We start from the raw sequence: 24162 nt of genomic DNA on the forward strand, positions 1-24162 counted from the left end.
TTGAAAAGAATACCCATCTGATGTATGAATTACTTCTCAGTGGTCAGTGCCTGGAATAAATTAGTTGGCAAGGTCACTGATTGGGCTTGTGCAAATAAGCCGATGATAAACAGTAATTTTAAATATATGTACTTTAGCCCACTACAAATACTCATCATTATATAACTTCCTCACCTTCATTTGTTGTAGCTGCATATCCTTTGTGGCTCTGTCAGACTGCCGGCCAGTCCTGATATTAACTTTCTCCTCCAGAGTTTTGAGCCAGCCATCCACCTTCAAAAATTTGTTCTCCATCAGCCTCAGTCTGCTTAAGGTGATGTTTAATTGTGTCCTGACCTCAGAAAGCTTGTGCTGATAGATTGTCCAGTCTTGACGTACAGATTCTAGTACTCTGTCTTCCAACTGGGGTATACCCCATGGGATTACTTCTTCCCTAACATGGAGTGCTGCATTAAGCAATGCCTGTCCCTCAGCGCAACGCACCTGTAATTCCTGAAAATGCAAAATTATTGGCATTACTCATTCACTCATTCTATAATGGAATGCATTAGGAAGTTGAGTGCTTTAACTCATCTATTTCCAAACCCACTGCAGTCACCTGATATATGTTTAAGATTGCTTAAACTAATTTCAAAGTGCACATAAACAACAATTTACACTGAAAAAGTATCATATGCTAATGCATAATATTCCCAACACACACACAATATTCCCTCTAATAGCAAAATCAGATGGTTGGGTGCTTATCGGTTTGGAAGCAAAACAAGGCTACCAAAAATAAGTTGTGATTTTTACATACTCAGAGGACAATCAAGGTATATATAAGTAAATACATTTATAAAAGAAAAAGAAAATGTTGTTAACCCACTCTCCCATGGGTTAAATTTTTTTTTAAAAAAATCTCTTGGGTGTGTCTCGAGAGCTGGGACTGAAAGGGCGTGGTTTGATTACTCTCAGCAGCTGTGTGGGCGGGGAGTTGCATTCCATTTCTGGACTCCTAACTGAGCAGAGCAGAGGAAGCTGCCCCACCTGGTCTAGGGGTATGCAAGCAAGCAAGCTCCCAGACAGCAAGCGATCAGAGCAAGTGAACAGGGAAAGCAAACAGGAGTTTGGCAGGAGTAGGGATGGCAGAGAATTCTGCGACGGATCTTGGTGAGGCCGAATGCCAGTGCATTCGGCCCCCCGAAAACTGTTGCAGAACGAAGCCCCCGCCCCCCCAACCCACGAAAGGTGCGTGGGACAAAGTGCCCGCTGCCCCCACCCCACGAAAGGCATGTGAAACGGAGCACTTACCTGCTCCCGTCCACGCTGCTGTGCGAATGGTAGCCGTCCTGCAGCCGCAATTCACTTGCTCCTCTTCAGCCGTGATAGGCTACGTAAATACTTACGTAGCCTATCACGGCTAACGCAGGGATGCCATTTGCGTCCCTGTGGAGGCCGTGATAGGCTACGTAAGTATTTACATAGCCTATCACGGCGCGGGGGGGAAACCCCAGCATACGCAAATGGTGGCAGCTACCGCCATTTGCGTACGCTGGGGTTTTCCCCCTGCCGTGATAGGCTACGTAAATTTTTTATTTTACGTAAATGGCCGGCCAGGATTCCGGGGGGAGGCACAGAGCGCCCCCCCCATCGAGGATTCCGGGGGGAGGGACGGAGCACCTCCCCCCCAGAGGAACCCAGTGGAGCCAGGTAAGCGGGGTTTCGTACACCCCTAGGCAGGGGAGGTCAAGGGGGAGGTCTCTAACTATTTTTTTAAATTTCTTTTTCTTGTAATACACACTTCTATAGTGGGGCTCCGTTGTTAACTTCCAGTGAACAGAGGACAAAGCACAGGCTATTCCAGTACAATCAGAATGCTAGAAACAAAAAGGGAATAGAGACTATGGAAGGAAAAGACTCTCCAGTGGAGGTGACCTGCAAGGTCTGTGCAATATTTGTTTTCTTGCCTCAGATCAACATGGCCTACATGTGCAACTAGTGCAAGTTGATTACACTGCTGGAAGAAAAAGTAAGAGGACTGGAGTGGTGAGGATCAACCCTCCAGGGAATAAGAGAAGACGAAGAGTTCTTCAACAGAATGGTGGAACTACAGCAGCAAAGCAAAGTACAGGAGCTAGAAGAGCAACAGCAAGCTGAGGCAGAAGAGGAAAAGGCTGAGGCAAGGAAAAATGAAGTAGAGGATACTCCTTGGAAAAGGGTGACAGGATCAGAAGAAGCCACTCTGCACCAGTAGAACAGGGGAGCTATGGAACTGTTTTGCGTAGGGATGTATGAATCCCTTACCTTACTCCGCTGAGGGGCATCCGCGGTGGGGAGGAGGCGCTCCGTCCCTCCCCCCAGAATCCTGCCTGGCCGGCTCCGCTCCGCGGCCAAGCCGTGGAGCTGCCAGCCAACTCCGGCCGCCCGCAGCCAGACATCTGGCCGCTGGGCAGCCCTGCAGGGACGCAAATGGCGGCTGTCGTAGCTGCTGCCATTTGTGTCCCTGTACTGGGCCGTGATAGGCTACATAAATATTTACGTAGCCTATCATGGCAGGGGGGGATACCCCAGCGTACGCAAATGGCGGTAGCCGCTGCCATTTGCGTATGCTGGGGTTTTTCCCCCTGCCGTGATAGGCTACGTAAATACTTACGTAGCCTATCACGGCCTCTGCAGGGACACAAATGGCATCCCTGCATTAGCCGTGATAGGCTACGTAAGTATTTACGCAGCCTATCACGGCTTGAAGAGGAGGAAGCGAATGGCGGCCAGGACGGACGCCATCCGCAAAGCAGCGCGGACGGGAGCAGATAAGTGCTCCATTTCGCGAGCCTTTTGTGGGGTGCAGGCAGCGGGGACTTCGTCCTGTGCGCCTTTCGTGGGTTGGGGGGGGCGGGGGCTTTGTTCTGCGATGGATTTTGGGGGGCCGAATGCACTGGCATTCGGGCTCACCGAGATCCGTCGCGGAATTCTCTGACATTGCTAGTTTTCCGATACTTGAAGATGAGACTGGAGGACAGCCTGCAGAGGAAGCATTACAGGGGAACCTGCACAAGAGCAAGCAAGAGGCTGAAGGTCAGTCAAGCAGAGGCAATGAAACCAAGGCCTACAACAAGAAGGGAAAAGTAGTAGTGGTGGGAGACTCCTTGCTGTGTGGGATCGAAACCCAAGTATGTCACGAAGACTCATGGACTCACCAGGTATGCTGTCTCCCAGGATCAGACACATGATTGAAGGGTTTTCTACACTCATAAAGCCCACTGACAGGTATCTCTTTGTTCTCATCCATGTGGGAACAAATCATACCGCCAAGCGGAGCTATGAAGAAATCACGTCAGATTTTGAAGCTTTGGGAAGGAAACTCAAGAACTTTGGGGCCTAGATAGTTTTCTCATCCATCCTTCCAGTAGTTAGAAGAGGGATAGAAAGGGAAAGGAAAATACTCTGGGTGAATGACTGGCTAAGAAGGTGGTGCTGACATGAGAGATTTGGATTCTGGGACCACGGGCTATACTTCTTGGAAGATGGACTGCTGGAAAGGGATGGGTTGCACCACACAAGGGCTGGGAAGAATGTGTTTGGCCACAGCATGAAGAACTTCATCAAGTGGGCTTTAAACTGAATCCTACAGAGGAGGGAGACGTAAAGCTGGGGGTAACAATGGACAAAGGTTTATGCACCACAATGGAGATAACAGCTCTAATAGCGCCCAATAATAGTGTTCAAAAAAATGTAGGAAGAAAGCCAGACTATAAAGCACATGGCCTTCGATGTCTTTATACTAATGCCCAGAGTATGGGAAGCAAACAGAACAAACTCGAACTCTTAACACAGGAGGGAAAATACGACTTGATAGGTGTAGCTGAAACTTAGTGGGATGACTCCCATGACTGGAATACAGCAATTGAAGGATATAACTTGTTCAAAAAGAACAGAAGTAACAGAAAGGGAGGTGGAGTTGCACTATATGTTAAAAATACATATCTATGCACAGAAATACAGGAGGATGTGCTTGGTAGCCCCATCGAGAGCATCTGGGTTAAAATAAATGGAGCAAAGAATAAAAGGAACCTGGTGGAAAGAGTCTATTACTGGCCACCCAATTAAGGAGAAGACAAGGATGAAACTTTTGAAAAGCAAACTGCCAATGTTTTAAGGAAGCATGATGTAGTAGTAATGGGGTACTTCAATTTCCCCAATATTTGTTGGGAGACAAATACTGCAAAACATGTCCCCTCCAAAAAATTCCTGACCTGTGTTGTGGATAACTTCCTCCTACAGAAAGTGGAGGAAGGAACTATCAAGCTATCCTTGACTTGATCCTAATAGGGATGGTGAAGAATTCTCCGGGATGGCGGCGAAATAAAAAAGGTAAATTGAAAAAACACACAAAAAACGTGATAGGCTACGTAACGATTTACGTAGCCTATCACGGCTAGATTTTCAAAGTCAGCCATGATAGGCTACGTAAATCTTTACGTAGCTTATCACGGCTGACTTTGAAAATCTAGCCGTGATAGGCTACGTAAATTGTTACGTAGCCTATCACGTTTTTTTTTTTTTACTTTACGGGGAAATGGCGGAAGTGGCAGCCGGTCGGAAGACCGGCCGCCGCCCCCACCGCCGCCGAACCGCCGCCAGGACCCGCCGCCGAGAGGGACATTCGACAGAGGTAAATCCCATCCCGGGGGGGGGCGGGGGGGGCGGAGAATTTCCCCACCAATTTTGGGGGGCCGAATGCGTTGGCATTCGACCTCCCGGAGATTCGTGGAGAAATTCTCCACCATCCCTAAGGAAAAAGTCCATGTAATCTTAGGAAGACTGAGTACTTTAACCAAACTGGATGTGTCAGTAAACATACTGCAGCCAGTGAAAATGGTAGTCAGGCATTTAGTTCTTCTTCTTTTCCCTCTTTAACATCTAGTAAGACTTAGAACTAGGGATGTACGAAAGTCACTTACCTGTTCGCGGATTATGTTGATGGTGGGGGGGAGGCGTTCTGTCTCTCCCCCCAGAATCCTCGCTGGGGGGGAGGCACTCCGTTCCTCCCCCCTGGAATCTTCCGCGGCCGGCTGTGCTCCGCGGCAGCTCCGTGGAGCAGCTGGCCAGGCCCGGCCAGGCCAGAGCCGTCCACAGCTGGATTTCCAGCCGCGGAGGGCTCTGGGTAAAAAAACCCACAAACAACAGCATACGCAAATGGCGGCGGCTATGGCCGCTGCCATTTGCGTTCCTTATTTTTGCCCTCTTAATCTACATAAATATTTACGTAGACTATGATGGCGAAAATCAAGGGGAACGCAAATAGCGTAGTGGGCGCTATTTGCGTCCCTTTTTGATTCCCCGTTTTAGCCTACGTAAATAAATAAATACGTAAAATTTACGTAGGCTAAAACGGGGAATCAAAAAGGGACGCAAATAGCGCCCGCTAAGCTATTTGCATTCCCCTTGATTTTCGCCGTCATAGTCTACGTAAATATTTACGTAGATTAAGAGGGCAAAAATAAGGAACGCAAGTGGCGGCAGCCATAGCTGCTGCCATTTGCGTACGCGGTTTTGTTTTGTTTTTAACCCACCCAGCCATGATAGGCTACGTAAAGATTTACGTTGCCTATCACGTCTTCCTCTTTCTTTCTTTCTTTTTTTTACAAGAGTGGAAATGGTGGTGGCGGCGGCCGGTCAGAAGACCAGCCGCCACCGCCGCAGCCACCGCTGCCTGGAAGATCCGCCCCAGGTTAGACTCGTCCCGGGGGGGATCCGCGGGGGGACGGGGGGGTGGTAGACCGTTCCGCCACGGAGTTCAGGGGGCCGAATGCACTGGCATTTGGCCTCACCGTGATCCATGGCGGAATTCTCTGCCATCCCTACTTAGAACCCCTTTATGGGTCACTGCCTTGTTGTGGCGAAGGGGCTTGCGTAACTCAGTGAAGCCATAAGTTATGCTGTGCAGGGCCACCCAAGATGGACAGGTCATGGCAGAGAGTTCTGACAAAATGTGGTCCACTGGAGAAGGAAATGGCAACACACTCCAGTATTCTTGCCAAGAAAACCCCATGGAACGTATCACAAGGCTAAAAGAGATGATGCCGGAAGATGAGCCCCTCAGGTCGGAAGGTGTCCAATATACTACTGGGGAAGAGCAGAGGGTATTTCCAAGTAGCGCCAGAAAGAGTGAAGCGGCTGGGCCAAAGCCGAAAGGACACTCAGCTGTGGATGTGTCTGGTGGTGAAAAGAAAATCTGATGCTGTAAAGAACAATATTGTTTAAGAACCTGGAATGTCAGATCAATGAATCAAGGTAAGCTGGAGGTGGTCAAACATGAGATGGCAAGATTGAACATCGACATCTTGGGAATCAGCGAACTAAAATGGACAAGCATGGGCGAATTTAATTCAAGTGACCATTATATCTACTACTGTAGGCAAGAATCCCTTAGAAGAAATGGAGTAGCACTCATAGTCAACAAAAGGGTGGGAAAAGCAGTACTGGGGTACAATCTTAAAAACGATAGAATGATATCAGGACGAATCCAAGGCAAACCATTCAACATCACAGTAATTCAAGTCTATGCCCCAACCACTGAGGCCGAAGAAGCTGAGGTTGATCGGTTCTATGAAGACCTACAACACCTTCTAGAACTAACACCAAAAAAAGATGTCCTCTTCATCATAGGGGATTGGAATGCTAAAGTAGGAAGTCAAGAAATCACCGGGATAACAGGCAAGCATGGCCTTGGTGTACAAAATGAAGCAGGACAAAGGCTAATCGAGTTTTTGATCATAGCAAACACTCTTTTCCAACAGCACAAGAGGCAACTCTACACATGGACATCACCAGATGGTCAATACCGAAATCAGATTGATGATGTCCTTTGCAGCCAAAGATGGAGAAGCTCTATACAGTCAGTCAAAGCAAGACCTGGAGCTGACTGCGGCTCAGATCATGAGCTGCTTGTTGCAAAATTTCAGCTTAAATTGAAGAACGTAGGGAAAACCACTAAACCATTCCGGTATGACTTAAATCATATCCCTTATGAATATACAGTGCAGGTGAGGAATAGATTTCGCGCTTTTTTTTTTTTTTCAAAGTCACCCGTGATAGGCTACATAACGATTTACGTAGCCTATCACGGCTGACTTTGGAAATCTAGCCGTGATAGGCTACGTTAATCATTACGTAGCCTATCACGGGGTTGTTGGTTTTTTTACACTTTTTTCGTGGCCGGGGAGACGGGGCGCTTCTCCCCAGCCTGAATTTCGGCCGGGCGAGGTGGGAAGCCTCCTCCCCGGCCTGAATTTCGGCTGGGCGAGGCGGGACGCCTCCCCCCCCTCGCCTGAACTTCGGGGGGAGAAGCGAAGCGCCTCCCCCCCACCGCGAAGCACCCCTGCGAAAAGGTAAGTGACTTTCATACATCCCTACATTTGACACTCAGAGCTGAAAAGGTTGTGCACTTCTGTCTTTCAGTAGGGGGATACATTGCAGCTTTTTTTTTTTTTGCAGGACCAACTTGTTACAAATAGTTCTTAATAGGGGAAAGCATATAAAAAACTCTACCTGGAGTTCTCGAAGTGTTGCTTCATGTCTCTCTGCATCACCTTCAAGATGTGATAAACAATTGAGTTTCTCCTGTTCTTTTTCTAGCCATACTTCAAAGGCCTTCAGATTTCTTTGGTACTCATGATGCGAATGAACCAATTCCTCAGCTTTAGTTATTGTTTCCTATTATTAGAATTATCTCATTAGTGTTGATGAAAAAAGGACCAAACATGCAGTGTCTGGATTTCATTTCTCTAACTTTTCACTGGTGCTTAAATGGAAGAGTGTTCTGGTTGCTTAGGGAAGATATAGCTGAGAGACAAATATATTAAACACAGCATTGAATTTAGGAAATGTATTATTATTTATTATTATTACATTTCTATACCGCCCCATAACCAAAGCTCTCCGGGCAGTTTACAAAGATTAAAAACCATTAAAAAAATATACAAAACAGAGAGTAGATACGTCGACAACATATATCTGAAACAACTTTAAGCAATCAACTATGACCATAAGACAAATCCAGGACCTAATTAAACTCATGGTATGCTGCCAAATGCCTGAGAAAAGAGAAAAGTCTTTGCCTGGCACCAAAGAGATAACAATGTTGGCACCAGGTGGGCTTTGTCAGGGAGATCATTACATCACCGGGGGGCCACTTAAAATAACTGGAAGGTTAGATAAAATCAGTCAGACTACATACAACCCAACATTCATAAGCAAAAAAAAAGCACTTGTCTCCACACCTTCTCTAAACAAGCCTACAAGGAGAACGTTTGTAGCAGTATTAAGAGACGCAGTACCATTATCTTGTCTTTGAGAAATTGGTATCTCTCTCGGAGGTCTTGAAGTTCAAGCTGAGTTACATAATGTTCAGTCATGCTCATGCCTTTAACTTCAATCGTCTCCAGCAGTGTACTGTGACTAAATACTTCTTCCTTAAGTAACTGTAGAATACAAACAGCAAATTAACAACCTGAGTTATACAATAAGGCAGATTAGAACTCAGAGTTATGTATTTTAGTTCACCAGAGACCAGGACCCAAGCATGGGGGTGGGGAGGATATACTTTAATGGGGGGGGGGACACACACCTTGTGCACACCTTTATGCATCTTCATGTGTAGAAATTGTGCAAGTGTCTCTATGATTACATATTGAGAACTACAGTAGCTTCAGATAGGAAAAATATGTCTGAAGCAACCCTTAAAAATGGCAATCATTGCATTATATATTACAATTGTGAAGCAGTTGATTAAACAACATCAAGAAGCTGAATTTTATAAATTAAATACAAGTTAAGAGCAATTACGTTCTGATCTGAATGTGCATACATAGCCAGTATACATAAAGGAGTCTTGTCTTTTCTCAACTCCTAGCAACTCCCCCACACTAAACAAAAACTGTTTGACACAGTTTAGAAATAACTTGTATTTTGTCATGAGGGAGCTATAGCTGAAAGTAGAATGTAAAATTCCTGGTTGCGTGTGTGGATGCTGCTACAATTTTTGTAAGGATGGCCTTTCCACAAACCTTAGATTTGCTAAGTGAAGAATTTTTTTCCCGAAGTTCGGCACACTGTCTTTCTGAAGCATTCATGATTGCTTCCACTTTGTCCATCCAGCTAGTAAACAGTTGAACATCATCCTGATAACTTGTCCATTTGGACAGTGCACCTTCCAGCTGGCTGAAATTTAAAAGAATATGCACACACACACACACACACGCTTAAATATTGTCAATTACCTCATATATTTCAATCATGCATATCCAAAAAAGAACTAATAACATTATGATGTGCAGTTTTAGTCTTACATATGGAGATCGAAATAACATAGGATGTGAAAAACTGAGAGACATGATAAAAAGCTCATATGGACTGATTTACCTGATTTAGGTTCTCATTCTCCTTGTCTTCTTGAAAGGATGCATTATGAAATGATCATAGAATGCCTGTAATCTGTTTGTACTAGTTCCATGGGAAACAAACTAATGGATAAAGGACTATATTATGGTAGGCTTCACCAGATACTGGATTGTATTCAATGCTTTCTGTTTGCCAGCAGGATGTAAACCACTGGTGGAATTGATTCTTCTGCCCCCACCCCACACCCCCTGCAGACACCCCAGATCTGCTTTGGGCTCCAGGGAAGAGGGGAGCAAGGAGAAGTCCTGTTGCATGAGCTGAGGCCAACTCGAGTGATATTGGGTGTTATCTTTAAAAAAACAGAAGGAAATAACTATCTAATCTAACTAATCAGATTTGTTAGGGATGAAATCATTAGACGTTATTTCTGAGTAAGCACATCCAGAATTGAATATAAATCTCCTTCATTCTTATGTGGTTTCCAACTATTTTATTGTTCTTGTTTTGTTTGGATTTGATACCTTGGCTTTCACTTTTCAGACAAGTTAAAGCAATTGCATGCAAATGAAAATTTCTGCAAATAGAAAAGCATGAAATTAGCTAATAAATACAGACAGCCTGCACTTGCCAAAAACCACCCAGTGTTCAAGGGGCACACTTGGGCAACTTCTGTGACTGAACGGCACTCTGATGTTGTATGATTTAAATTAAGCTGTTGGCCTGGTTTGCACGATCGGAGGGTGGTTAATAAGCCACAGAGCTTTGTTGACCACCCTGTGTGTGTGTGGGGATTAGCATAATGAGCCTCGGCAGTGCAGCTTGTCACGTCGTGCAAGCCAAGCCAGGGTGACTTGTTCCCATGGGTAACTAGTCACACAGTACCCTAGAATGGGACACAGGAGCAGGCAAAGGGAACACCAGGGCCTGCTCCAGTTGGACTGCCCCTGCTTTGGGAGATGAGAGAGGGGAGCAGGGCCATCCCACTAGCCCTGCTGACAGTCTACTTAATTCTTTTCCTCTTCTCTCCCATCGGCTTTTCTTTGCATGTTGCATCTTTTTACATTGTAAGCCTGAGCGCAGCGATTGCCTTCTTTGTTCATTGATTGTAAGCCACTCAGGGAGCATTCTTTGGCTGAGGAGCGGGATAAAAATACTATAAATAAATACATAAATACATAAGAGCTTCATGGCTTCTGGGTGGCACGTTACTCAAAGCAACAAGCCACCCTGGCTGGGTTCACATGACACAACAAGCTGTGCTGCTGAGGGTAATTATGCTAATCCCCCCAACATGCTACTGCCTCACACAGTGGGGCAAATAAGCCACTGGGGCTTATTTGCCCAGCCACAATCATGCAAACTGGGTCATTGTCTTAGGGAGCAATCCTATGGCCACTAGTCGGTGGCTAGACGGCCATGGGATATCTGGTTTTACAGGTACCGACCTCGGAGCCCGTGCTCCGAGGTCGGTTCCTGGTGAACCAACCTTCCCCCGCTTCCACACTGTCTTTCAGGCAGCGTGGAACAGCCACATGTTCTGAAGAGGAGCGTGGAGCGGCCAAAATGGGGCGTGCCGGGGCATGTAAGACCTATGTGTTGTCCGGCAGCCTCCTCCCTGGCTTTCCCTTCCCGCGGCTAGACAGCCAAAATCAGCTGTCTAGCTGCAAATGCAGGGAAGGAGAAATGCGGATGGAACAATCCCCTCCATGCTTCTCCTGCCCTGCATTGGATAGGCCGTCACTTCCGAGTTTGGAGGCGGCTGCCTATCCCGATAGGATTGTGCCCTTATTGTTCCTTATTCTGAAGATGTACAGGTGCATTTTATAAGTTCACCTTCAACACCCATATCTCCTTTTACCTTTTACAGTGAATACAAGCAGACAAAAGGGAAGCCCAGGTGTCCTTAAGTGTTCTTAACTGTTGTTCAATGGCAGGCACTCCTTCAAGTGATGTATTTTGCAAAACAGATTCTCCTCTTGTCAGTACCATTTTCATTTGGATTTCTTTCTCCTGTTTTACTGAAAGCAGTCCCTGGAAAACAAACAGACCCTGTTTCCATCCTTATCGTGACACTGTACTACTCCTTCCACAAACAGAAAAAGAAATTACCAAATTTACTTGCGGAATAAAGTGTTGTTGTACTGCCCCACCACCACAGGCTCAGCCAAGCTGTCAGCCACGAAAGCAGAAGTAACAGTCTATTTTGCCATTAGGAGAAATATTAGGGATCTACGAAAGTCACTTACCTTTTACGAAATTTGATTCGCGGTGGGGGGGAGGCGCTCCGTCCCTCCCCCCGAAATTCTGACCGGGGGGGAGGTGCCCCGTCCCTCCCGCCGCGAATCCTGGCTGGCCGGGACTGCAAATGGCGGCGGCCATAGCCGTCACCATTTGCATCCCGGCAGTCAGCCGTAATAGGCTACATAAATGTTTACGTAGCCTATCACGGCTGAGTTAAAAAAAAACCCGCACGTATGCAAATGGCGCCGCCCATGGGCGCCGCCATTTGCATTCCTTATTTTGGCACGTCTAGTCTACGTAAACATTTATGTTGACTACGGCAAAAATAGGGGGAACGCAAATAGCGTAGCATCTACGCTATTTGCGTTCCCCTTATTTTCGCCGTAGTCTACCTAAATGCTTACGTAGACTAGACGTGCCAAAATAAGGAACGCAAATGGCGGCGCCCATGGGCGGCGCCATTTGCATACATGTGGGTTTTTTTTTTAACTCAGCCGTGATAGGCTACGTAAACATTTACGTAGCCTATCACGGTATTTTTTAAAAATCTAGCCGTGATAGGCTACGTAAATCTTTACGTAGCCTATCACATTTTTTTTTTTAAAACTTGGAAATGGCGGTGGCGGCAGCCGGTCGGAAGACCAGCCGCTGCCACACCGCCGCCGCACCGCTGCCGGAGCCGCCGCCACCAGGGAGATTCGCCCAAGGTAAGTCCCGTCCTGGGGGGTGGCGGGGGGGTGGCAGACGGTTTCGCCACCGATTTCGGGGGGCCGAATGCGCTGGCATTCGGCCTCTTTGAGATTCGTGGCGAAATTCTCTGACATCCCTAGAAATAATACAGGAGTGCCTGCTGACTTCGAAGTAAATTCTGAAACTTTTTGCAATCCTATACATAGGGGCAAAATACATATTTCACATGAATATGTATAACTGAAGCCACGTTTTCCTTGGAAAGCTGTGTCATGAGGAAGTGATTGAGAGCAGAGATGCATTTAATCCCTTCCCCACCTGCTGTTTCCTCACTTCAAAATCACCCCCCCCCCAAGCCTCTTTCTTACACTGGGGGTTTTTCCCACTGCCATGATAGGCTACGTAACGCTTTTACGTAGCCTATCATGGTGGGGGGGGGGAGAAACCCCAGCGTATGCAAATGGCGGCGGCTACCACCATTTGCGTACACTGGGGTTTTTCCCCCTGCCGTGATAGGTTACGTAAATATTTACGTAGCCTATCATGGCTCAATAGAGGGACACAAATGGTGGCTACGAAAGCTGCCATTTGCGTCCCTGAAGGGCTGCCCAGAGGCCGTATGTCTGGCTGCGGGCAGCCAGAGCCAGCTGGCAGCTCCGTAGCTTGTCTGCGGAGCGGAGCTGGCCGGGTGGGATTCTGGGGGGAGGGACAGAGCACCTCCCCCCCCGTCGAGGATTCCGAGGGGAGGGACGGAGTGCCTCCCCCCCCCCCACGGATGCCCCTGCGTGGAGCCAGGTAAGGGATTCGTACATCCCTATGTCCCAGGAGGCTGTTCCAGGTGGTCCAGAGCCTGGCCAGTCCAGTGGCTCTGGAACTGCTGGAGCATTCTAAGGCCTCCTGTGAGGCCTTGGCAAGGCACTCTGCAGATAAAATTGATGAGATTAGGAGTGTTATTCCATGCGCTGTGGATACAGTTAGTGAGCAAGAGGCGGTCTGTCGCAAACTGGTTTTGTGGGATAGGTTCCATTTTCTTCCTTCTGATGAAGTGGACAAGGTGCTTTCATCTGTAAGGCCGACCACCTGCTTACTTGATCCTTGCCCATCTTGGCTCATTATGGGCTACAGAGAGAGATTGGGTGAGGGGATAAGGGCGGTGGTGAACGCCTCCCTTGAGGAGGGAGTGATGCCATCAGCCCTCAAGGAGGCAGTGATAAGACCACTCTTAAAGAAGCCCTCCTTGGATCCCCAAGTTCTGAACAACTTTCGCCCAGTCTCAAATCTGCCATTTGGGGGCAAGGTGATTGAGCGGGAGGTGGCGATGCAGTTGAAGGCACACTTGGAAGAAGCCGATTATCTAGATCAATTTCAGTCAGGCTTCAGGCCTGGGCATGGGACAGAAATGGCCTTGATCGCCTTGGTGGATGATATGAGGAGGGCTTTGGATAGGGGCGAATGCTCCTTCCTTGTTCTCCTTGACCTCTCACTGGCTTTTGATACCATTGACCAGAGTATCCTCCTGGAATGCCTGGAGGGGTTGGACATTGGAGACACCGTATTGCGGTGGTTCCGGTCCTTCCTCTTCCTCTGGGAGAGGAGGTTTTGGACCTGTTGCTGCTCACTTGTGGGGTGCCACAGGGTTCCATCCTCTCCCTGATGCTATTTAACATCTATGTGAAGCCGCTGGGGGCCATTATCAGGAGGTTTGGGGTGCGGTGTCATCAATATGCGGATGACACGCAGCTCTACCTCTCGTTCAAATCTTCACCAAGGTTGGCTGTAGAATCCCTGTCCAAATGTCTGGAGATGGTGAGTGGCTGGATGGGGAGGAATAAGGTGAAGCTGAACCCTGACAAGACCGAGGTGCTTTTGGTGGGAGACAAGAGGAGGTTGGGGGATGTTGACCTGGTGTTGAATGGGGTACGGCTACCCTTGAAAGACCAGGTTCGCAGCTTGGGGGGTCATTTTGGACTCCCAGCTGTCCATGGAGGCTCAGGTGTCAGCTGTGAGCTGGACAGTGCTGTACCAACTCCATCTGATATGGCGGCTGTGCCCCTTCCTTCCCAACCATCTGCTCCCATCGGTAGTACATGCCCTGGTCTCCTCTCATTTAGACTAATGCGCTCTACGCGGGGTTACCCTTGAAGACGGTTCGGAAGCTGCAGCTGGTACAGAACGCGGCGGCTCGCCTGATTAAAGGCAGCGGCCAGCAAGGTCACATCACTCCAGTGCTGAAGGAGTTGCACTGGTTACCAGTTGTTTTCCGGGTCAAATTCAAGGTGTTGGTTTTGAAAGCTTCTATGGTTCTGGCCCAGCCTATCTAAGGAGCACCTCCAGCAACACCAGACAGGCCGTTTTACAAGGCCAGCCAGCCTTGGATGGTCTTCTCTTTGTCCCATCAGCCAGAACAGCTAGACTGGTGAGGACGAGGAAGAGGGCCTTCTCTGTGGTGGCCCCCACTCTGTGGAACTCCCTCCCTGGGGAACTCCGCCATGCCCCCTCTTTAATGAGCTTCTGCCATGCATTAAAAACGTGGTTGTTCAGGCAGGCATTTGGGGTGGGTTAGGGTATTTTTAGAAATATGTTTTTAATGTAGAATTTTATTGTTTCAAACTGTTTCTATTATTGTACATCGCCCAGAGTGGCTGGGTGACCAGCCAGATGGGCGATTAATAAATTAAATAACTAACTAAATAAATAAATGTATAATTTGGCCCACAGTTGGAATGTGTAGAACCCAATGATGTCAATGGATCAGAAGATGGCAGTCATATTAGCCTCTGACAACAAATGCCTTGTTTTGTTTGCAGGAAGAATATTATTTCAACAATCCTGAAATAAAACTATTTTGTATCGGTTGTGATCTGTGATCCCTGGATCTCTGAGTACTTGGAAAGATGTTTGCTTTTTAATTCATGCAGCACCAAACACACTCCTTACTTTCACAAAATCCACCGCTACCTGCAAAGGATTTGTTGTTTCTCAGCCACTTTCACAGGGAGCGGGGGACAAAGTCAAAGAAATTTCTTCTTGGGGACACGGGGGGGAGTATTTACCTTATGAAGTACATCAGGAAGTCAAGCTGCCTGTTACTTTGTTTTTACTTTTAAAACGGCCCCGATGCACTTGAAGCAGTACAGAGTTCTTCACATGCAGGCTATTAGGCCACCTGGGAATATGGCACTGCATGGTCACATGGGCATTTCAGTAAGTGCTGCCAAGTGGAAAGTCTGTATATTATGAAGAATCCCGCACCTAGGGATGTCAGAGAATTTCTCCATGAATCTCGGGGAGGCCGAATGCCAGCGCATTCACCCCCCCAAAATTGGTGGAGAAACGGTCTGCCCCCCCGCCCCCCCGGGACGGGACTTACCTTGTGCGAATGTCCCTGGCGGCGGCGGCGGCGGCCAGTCTTCCGACCAGCTGCCGCCGCCGCCATTTCCAAGTTTAAAAAACAAACAAACAAACGTGATAGGCTATGTAAAGATTTACATAGCCTATCACGGCTAGATTTTAAAAAAACACCGTGATAGGCTACGCAAATGCTTGCGTAGCCTATCACGGCTGAGTGAGGGAAAAAAACAACCCGCGTGTACGCAAATGGCGGCGCCCATGGGCGCCGCCACTTGCGTTCCTTATTTTGGCACGTGTAGTCTACGTAAACATTTATGTAGACTACGGCGAAAATAAGGGCAACGCTATTTGCTATTAAACGCTATTAAACATTTACTTAGCCTATCATGGCTGACTGCAGGAACGCAAACGGCGGTGGCTATGGCCGCCGCTATTTGCGTCCTGACAGGACAGGAGGATTCGTGGCTGGAGAGATGGGGTGCCTCCCCCCCGGCCAGAATTTCGGGGGGAGGGACGGAGCGCCTCCCCCCCCCCACGAATCAAGCTTCGGGTTCAGGTAAGGGACTTTCGTACATCCCTACCCGCACCACTGGCAGCACTTCGGGGCCATTTTAAAAGTAAATGATTCTGAAGATGCCCCAGCTACCTCATTAACGTAATAAGGTAAATGAAACACCAGCCACCCCAACCCCAATAAAACATTTCTTCAAAGTTCTCCCCCTCCCCAGCCTCTTCACAGACTTTTTCGTTTTGTCCCCACAAATAGCCCCTCCCCAAATATGTTCATTGCAACATTATTTTTTAAATAGAACTTGGATTCTTTTATCCATTATGTGAGGATACTAGATTTAATCAGGAACCCCGTATTCATAAATCCCAGTGTCTTCTAAACAAGGAAGTTTTGCCTTTGCAAATAAGTTAGCTTTGGTCATTATAAACAATATTTGAAAATGTTAATCATAAACAAAACAAAATACATTAAAAATATTACATCCTTAAATCTGACATTCACTTGCTCACATGCATGCAATAGACACAAGATTTGGTTTTTTAAAAAAAATTACATACAGTTTTCTTGGTCCTGGCACACAGAATAATAGAATCAGAGAACAGTAGGGTTGGAAGGGGCCTACAACACCACCAGGTCCAACCGCCTGCTCAGTGCAGGAAGCCTACAGCACCTGGTATTCCCAGGTGGTCTCCCATCCAAGTACTAACCAGGCCTGATCCTGCTTAGCTTCCGAGATCAGATGAGATCAGGCTAGGGGTGTACGAAAGTCACTTACCTGTCCTCGAAGCTTTTTGCGGTGGGGGGGAGGCGCTTCGCTGCTCCCCCCGCGAAGTTCAGGCCGGGGGGGAGGCTTCCCACCTCGCCCGGCCGAAATTCAGGCCGGGGGGGAGGCTTCCCGCCTCGCCCGGCCGAAATTCAGGCCGGGGGGGAGGCTTCCCGCCTCGCCCGGCCGAAATTCAGGCCGGGGGGGAGGCTTCCCGCCTCGCCCGGCCGAAATTCAGGCCGGGGAGGAGGCGCCTCGCCTCGCCCGGCTGCGAACTCAAAAGTTAAAAAAAAAACAAAAAACGCCCCCGTGATAGGCTACGTGACGATTAACGTAGCCTATCACGGCTAGATCTGCGAAGTCAGCCGTGATAGGCTACGTAAATCATCACGTAGCCTATCACGGGTGACTTAAAAAAAAAAAGCGCGTACGCAAATGGTGGCCCCCATAGGGAGCCGCCATTCGCGTTCCTTATTTGGTTGCTGTAGTCTACGTAAATCTTTACGTAGACTACGGCGAAAATAAGGGCAATGCTATTTAAGCTATTTGCGTTGCCCTTATTTTCGCCGTAGTCTACGTAAAGATTTACGTAGACTACAGCGACCAAATAAGGAATGGGAATGGCGGCTCCCTATGGGGGCCGCCATTATCCGTACGCGCTTTTTTTTTTTTTTAAAGTCACCCGTGATAGGCTACATGATGATTTACGTAGCCTATCACGGCTGACTTTGCAAATCTACGTGCAAATCGTCACGTAGCCTATCACAGGGGCGTTTTTTTTTTTTTTCTTTTCTTGGAATGGCAGCGGCAGCAGCCGGTCGAAAGACCAGCTGCCGCTCCTGCCCCGGACGAAGACCCGCCGAACCGCCGGCCGGACCCGCCGCCGGGAGGGACATTCGCCAAAGGTAAGTCCCGTCCCGGGGGGGTGGGGGGGCGGAGAATTTCTCCCCGAAACTTGTTCGGGGGGCCGAACATGTTGGCGCTCGGCCCCCCAAAGTTTTGGGGAGAAATTCTCCGCCATCCCTAGATCAGGTGAAACTCTGAATAACATTCATAACCAATACTCTACAAGGGCTTCTCTTGAATAATTATAAGTTATCTCATCTGGTTTAATTCTGTTATGCTTTAATCCCAAATGCCCCTTGTTCGTATTATGAAATAAAATAGATCGGAAAACAGATTTGGACCCTTGAGATGTGCATATGTAAAATTCCTTTCAACAATATTGCAAAAATGACATGACATGAGTAGAAATATTTCATATTAAACACCTGAGTTAAGCTTTCTTTGTGCTCTCGTTTACCTACCTCAAGCTTTGCCATTCTACTATCAAGGGCACTTTTGTCTGCTGTGGGATGGCAGTAAGACTCTAGCATCTGAATTGCATCTGCCATCCAGTCCTGAAGCTCTTTCCGACCATGAGAGAACTGTTGGTGCTCCGCTACAATTCTGTCCATTTTGGAGACCTTTTCCTTAAATTCATACAGATGTTAACATTACCAATCATTCAGATAATCTACCATTCCACTAGAGTTGAAAAAAATCAGAAAGGGAAATCTCAGAAGACTACATTCAGGATGAGTCAAGGGGCAGAAAGTCAGAAAGATCAATTGGCCCCAATTTTCCTCCTTTGCTCGGGATTCACTGCTGCACAATTAGTCTGCACAAACAACTCATGTATGATATGTGATCATAATGTATGTCAGCAGTGCATATTTTTTTCTTCTTGCTGCACTCAGAGCGAGTACGTATGGTGGGAAGTTATGGGATTCCATTGCATGTGCATAAATTTTTAAAAAGGGTACTTATACTTTTCATGCGTTACAAGGTACCCTGCATTTATCTGCATTTGCTAATTATATAGCAAGTCAAACCTTATTTCCCTTGTTACATCTTAGTTCTCATACCCATTTAATGGCACACTGGTGACCCAAGCGTAAGATCTCACAAAGCTGTTACATGAACACTGTTCATATTTCTGCTGGGTGATGCCCTTGATTCATCTGTGAATTTAAAAGCCTGAAATATTTCCTCCCCACAAACACAGCACCTTTCTGCCTGACTTGCCTTTAAAAACTTAATATAGCTCTTTTTCCAGTGTAGCTCTTTATGACTGTTAGGTAGACCTGTTTCCATGGCCCCTACATGCACCACTGTTGGATAAAATGGCCAGTTCTTAGACTCACTTGAACTCAGTGCCTCTGCAGGGGTAGGGGACCGATTAAGCTGGTCGCCCCAGGAGGCTGATGGATCCGGATGGTTTCCTGATGACTCTTGGGGATTTTCCTGCTGCCTCGGCAGGCAATCCTGTTGAAGCCCTGTCTGATCTCTGGAATAGGGAAATGGCTAGGGCGGTGGACACAATCGCCCCTGAGCATCCCCTCTCACAGAGTGGAGCCAAATCAGCACACTGGTTCTCTAGGGAACTGGCAGCAATGAAGTGAATGAGACAGAGACTAGAGTGACATTGGCGGAAAACTCAGAACGAGTCCGATCGAACACGGGCTAGAGCTTATTTGAAAGCCTACTCCATGACAGTGAGGGCAGCAAAGAAGTCTTTCTTTTCTGCCACCATTGCATCTGTAGGGAGCCAGCCAGCGGAGCTGCTTCGAGTGGCCAGGGGCCTTCTACATCCTGGCCCCTGTGATAAAAATTCTGACCACTTGACAGCCCGCTGTGAACAATTTGCTCAGCACTTTGCTGATAAAATCGTTTGGATCCGTTCTGACTTGGATGCTGTAGTTGATGCAGATCCTGTGGATGTCACTTTGGCTCCTGCGTGCTCAGTGTTGATGGATTCTTTTCAATGTGTGCAGCCCAAGGATGTGGACAGGATCCTTGGAGTGGTGAGAGCCACCATATGTATGCTGGATCCTTGCCCCTCCTGGCTTATTAAAGAGGCTGAAGGAGGACTGCCTGAGTGGATAACGGGAGTGGTTAATGCCTCTTTGGAACAAGGTTCCATTATGCTTAAAAGAGGCAGTTATGAGACCTCTGTTGAAGAAGCCTTCCCTGAATTCCACCATACTAGATAACTATCGTCCAGTCTCTAACGTACCATTTTTGGGCAAGGTATTAGAGCGAGTGGTGACCTCCCAGCTCCAGGGGTTCCTGGATGAAACGGATTATCTTGTCCCATTTCAATCTGGTTTCAGGCCTGGGTATGGGCTGGAGATAGGGATGTACAAAAGTCACCTTTTCGACGGGGTGATTCGCGGTGGGTGATTCGCGAAATCCTGATCCGGCCGGCTCTGCTCTGTGGAAATTCTGCAGAGCTGCCGGCTGGGGCCGCCCGCAACCGGACATCCGGCCGCTGGGCAGCCTTCTGGAAAAAAAAAATCCTTGTATGCAAATGGCAGAGGCTACAGTGGCCGCCATTTGCGTTCCCTTTGTTTTGGTTTTAGCCTACATAAATATTTACGTAAGCTATTACGGCGAAAAAAAGGGGAACGCAAATAGTGTAGTGGGTGCTATTTGCATTCCTTTTCCTCCCCACCGTTTTAGTCTACGTAAATATTTACGTACGCTATTATGGCAAAAAAAAGTGGAATGCAAATAGCGCCCACTATGCTATTGCGTTCCCCCTTTTTTCGCCGTAATAGCTTACGTAAATATTTACGTAGGCTAAAACAGTGAAAAAAAGGGAATGCAAATGGCGGCCACCGTAGCTGCCGCCATTTGTGTACGCTGTTTTTTGTTGTTGTTGCCGTGATAGCCTACGTAAGTATTTACGTAGCCTATCACGGCAAAGGCAGCTACGGAAATGGCGTGGAATCTGCCATTTGCATGGCTGCCTTTGCCGTGATAGGCTACATAAATACTTGCATAGCCTATCATGGCAGCCTGGCCGGATGCAAATGGCGGCTGCTACGGCAGCCGCCATTTGAGTCCGCAGCAGCCAGACGAGAGGCCAGCTGCTGCTGCCGCCACTGGAGCCACCGCCGGAGCCACCACCGCCGGAACATCCGCCCCAGGTAAGCTTTGTCCCGGGGGGGATTCCGTGGGGAGGCGGGGGATGGGAGGCCGTTCTGCCATGGGTTTTGGGGGCCAAATGCCAGTGCCTTCGGCCTCACTGAAATCCGTGGTGGAATTCTCCACCATCCCTAGACGGAGACAGCTTTGGTCGCCTTGGTGGATGACCTACGCCAGGAACTGGACAGGGGGAATGTGTCTGTTAGTTCTGCTGGACCTCTCAGAGGCATTCGATACCATCGACCATGGTATTCTTCTGGGATGCTTCAGCCTCGCTGGGATGGGACTTGGGGGTACTGTTTTACAGTGGCTCCATTTCTTCCAAGTGGGGCGAACTCAGAAGGTGGTGTTGAGGGATGCCTGTTTGATTCCGTGGCTGTTAGCTTGCGGGGTCCCTCAGGGTTCTCTTCTGTCCCCCATGCTATTTAATAGCTACATGAAATCACTGGGAGAGGTTGTCCAGAGTTTTGGAGTTCGGTGCCACCAATAAGCTGATGACACCCAGCTCTTTTACTCCTTTCCACCAGATTCCAAGGAAGCTGTTTCTGTCCTTAACCAGTGTTTGGCATCAGCAATGGACAGGATGAGGGAGAACAAATTGAAACTTAATCCAGACAAGACACAGGTGCTCTTGGTCAGTCAAAAGGCAGATCAGGCAATAGGGATTCAGCCTGTGTTGGATGGGGTTACACTCCCCCTGAAGACTCAGGTTCGCAGTAATAGCCTATGTATATTTACATAGGCTATTACGGTGAAAAAAAAGGAACATAAATAGCGTAGTGGGTGCCATTTGCGTTCCTCCCCCCCGCCCCGTTTTAGCCTACGTAAATATTTATGTAGGCTATTACGGCGGAAAAAAAAGGAATGCAAATAGGGCCCATTACGCTATTTGCGTTCCCCTTTTTTCGCTGTAATAGCCTACGTAAATATTTACATAGGCTAAAATGGCTAAAAATATCTTAAGGAGCGCCTCCAGCAGCACCAGACAGGCCGCTTAACAAGATCAGCCTCGGATGGCCTTCTCTCTGTCCCATCAGCCAGGACAGCTAGACTGGTGGGGACGAGGGAGAGGGCCTTTTCTGTGGTGGCCCCCACTCTGTAGAACTCCCTCCCTAGGGAACTCCGTCATGCCCCCTCTTTAATGAGCTTCCGTCGTGCATTAAAAGCGTGGTTGTTCAGGCAGGCATTTGGGGTGGGTTAGGGTATTTTAGAAAATGTTTTTATTGTAGAATTTTATTGTTTTAAACTGTTTTATTGTATGCTGTACATCGCCCAGAGTGGCTGGGTGACCAGCCAGATGGGCGATTAATAAATTCAATAATAATAAATAAATAAATAAAAATAGGGAACGCAATTGGCGGCCACCATAGCTGCTGCCATTTGCGTACGCTCTTTTTTTTTTTTTTTTGGCTTCTCGTGATAGGCTACGTAAATATTTACGTAGCCTATCACGGCCTCCGCAGGGAAGCAAAAGGCGTCCCTACGTTAGCCATGATACGCTACGTAAGTATTTACGTAGCCTATCATGGCTATGATGAAGAAGTGAATGGCGTGCCATTTGCAAGTCAGTGCGGACGGCAGGATATAAGTGCTCCATTTCGTGCGCCTTTCGTGGGTTGGGGGGGCGGGGGCTTCATTCCGCCACGGATTTCGAGGGGCCGAATGCACTGGCATTCGGCCTCACCGAGATCCGTGGCGGAATTCTCTGACATCCCTAAAAACTTGTCTGAAGATGTCTGATCTGGCCACGGTGACACATGCCTTAGTTACATCCCATTTGGATTACTGCAACGCGCTCTACATGGGGCTGCCTGTGAAAAGTGTTCGGAAACTGCAGTTGGTTCAAAGAGCTGCTGCCAGACTGTTGACTGGGGCTGGTTACAGGGAGCGTACGTATAAATCCCTTGTTAAAACAGCTTCACTGGCTTCCAGTCTGTTTCCAGGCACAATTCAAAGTGCTGGCTATGACCTATAAAGCCCTATATGGCTCCAGTCCAGGTTATCTGAAAGACCGTATCCTCCCTTATGAACCTGCCCATGTTCTGAACTTCTGAGATCTTCTGGGGAGACCCTTCTCTTAGTCCCACCACTGTCACTGGCACGTTTGGTTGGAACCCAGGAGAAGGCCTTCTGGGTGGCTGCCCCACAGCTGTGGAACACCCTTCCCAGGGAGGCTAGGATGGCTCCCTCCTTGATGCATTTCCGGAGGCAGACTAAAACATTCTTGTTCCAGCAGGCCTTTGGGACACAGTAGCAACCCGAGGGTAAGCTGCTAAAATGCTGTTTTAAAATGCTGTTTTAATATAATTTTAATTATATTGTTGTTTAATTTCTATTTTAACTTTTGTATATTTTCATATGTTTTAATTGTATATGTTTTAATTTTTGTAAGCCGCCTTGTGTCCCAGGACTGGGAAAAAGGTGGGGAATAATAATAATAATAATAATAATAATGCTTATATAAACCTAAGGCATTACCCCAGTGCCAACACAGTGCATCGGCTCATATGCTATGTTACCAGTATGCAGACAGAAGTATTACTACGTGATCTTGCCTTGGCATCTGTTAATATCACCACTTTTAAAATACAAACAGGAAGGGGACTACACAAACAGAACTGCAGCATTTCAGAATGTGAGCGTTTGTTTTTCATTAGATCTGCAGCATAAAAGCACACAGACAGGCGCATTACCTTTGTTACATTGCTCAGAGCAAGATATTGAGAAGATAGCTGAGATACTCTGTGCATGAAGTTTTTGCTGGCAGCTTGTTCTTCCCAAAGCTGCTGAGCTTTTTCTTTTAGCCTGTTGAGCTGAGGCTCATGACACGTTATTTCCTCAAGGACAGACTGTAAAGCATAAGCACGTTTCTGTTAAGTGTAGATGCAAACAAGCAAGCCAGAAAGAAAGCAAAGCAGCAAGAACATTAAAAGGATGTCCATAAGCACGTTCTGTTAAGGGACCTGGACACAAAGGACCTTTCCAGATGATCAGTTTATAGTGCAACAAATATGCAATTGTTACTTATTTTGTGTGTATGTCTGTGCGGCGGGGTGGGTGGTGGAATTAAGCACCTCCTTAGGTAGTAGTTCCATTCCAGACTTTTTTTCAACAATCAAATCATAATCTTTTGTCAATGGGAAAGTGCAACACCCCCTCCCAACCTGGCACCCCCACTATCATTTTAATTGTAATGTGGAATGTTGGTTGCATAGAGATATAAAATTCCCAGAAATTTTGAAGCCATAGA

At 47.5% G+C, this 24162-nt stretch overlaps 1 protein-coding gene across 1 annotated transcript in view; it reads right to left on the bottom strand.

Moving 5' to 3' along the window:
• Window positions 1–24162, bottom strand: part of SYNE1 (spectrin repeat containing nuclear envelope protein 1) — a 459183-nt gene that overhangs the window by 203820 nt on the left and 231201 nt on the right. Inside the window, exons 60-66 of the mRNA XM_084827854.1 lie at window positions 23606–23761; window positions 18248–18412; window positions 11243–11415; window positions 9051–9204; window positions 8322–8465; window positions 7534–7698; window positions 175–492 (exon numbers count right to left, since the gene is read on the bottom strand). Of these exons, the coding sequence (XP_084683980.1) occupies window positions 175–492; window positions 7534–7698; window positions 8322–8465; window positions 9051–9204; window positions 11243–11415; window positions 18248–18412; window positions 23606–23761 (1275 nt within the window). The remainder of the gene's footprint in view (window positions 1–174; window positions 493–7533; window positions 7699–8321; window positions 8466–9050; window positions 9205–11242; window positions 11416–18247; window positions 18413–23605; window positions 23762–24162) is intronic.

The sequence above is a fragment of the Heloderma suspectum genome, chromosome 1 (genome assembly GCF_057233095.1).
Source record: "Heloderma suspectum isolate Gila_16-S chromosome 1, 16-S_ref, whole genome shotgun sequence".
Lineage (NCBI taxonomy): Eukaryota > Metazoa > Chordata > Lepidosauria > Squamata > Helodermatidae > Heloderma > Heloderma suspectum.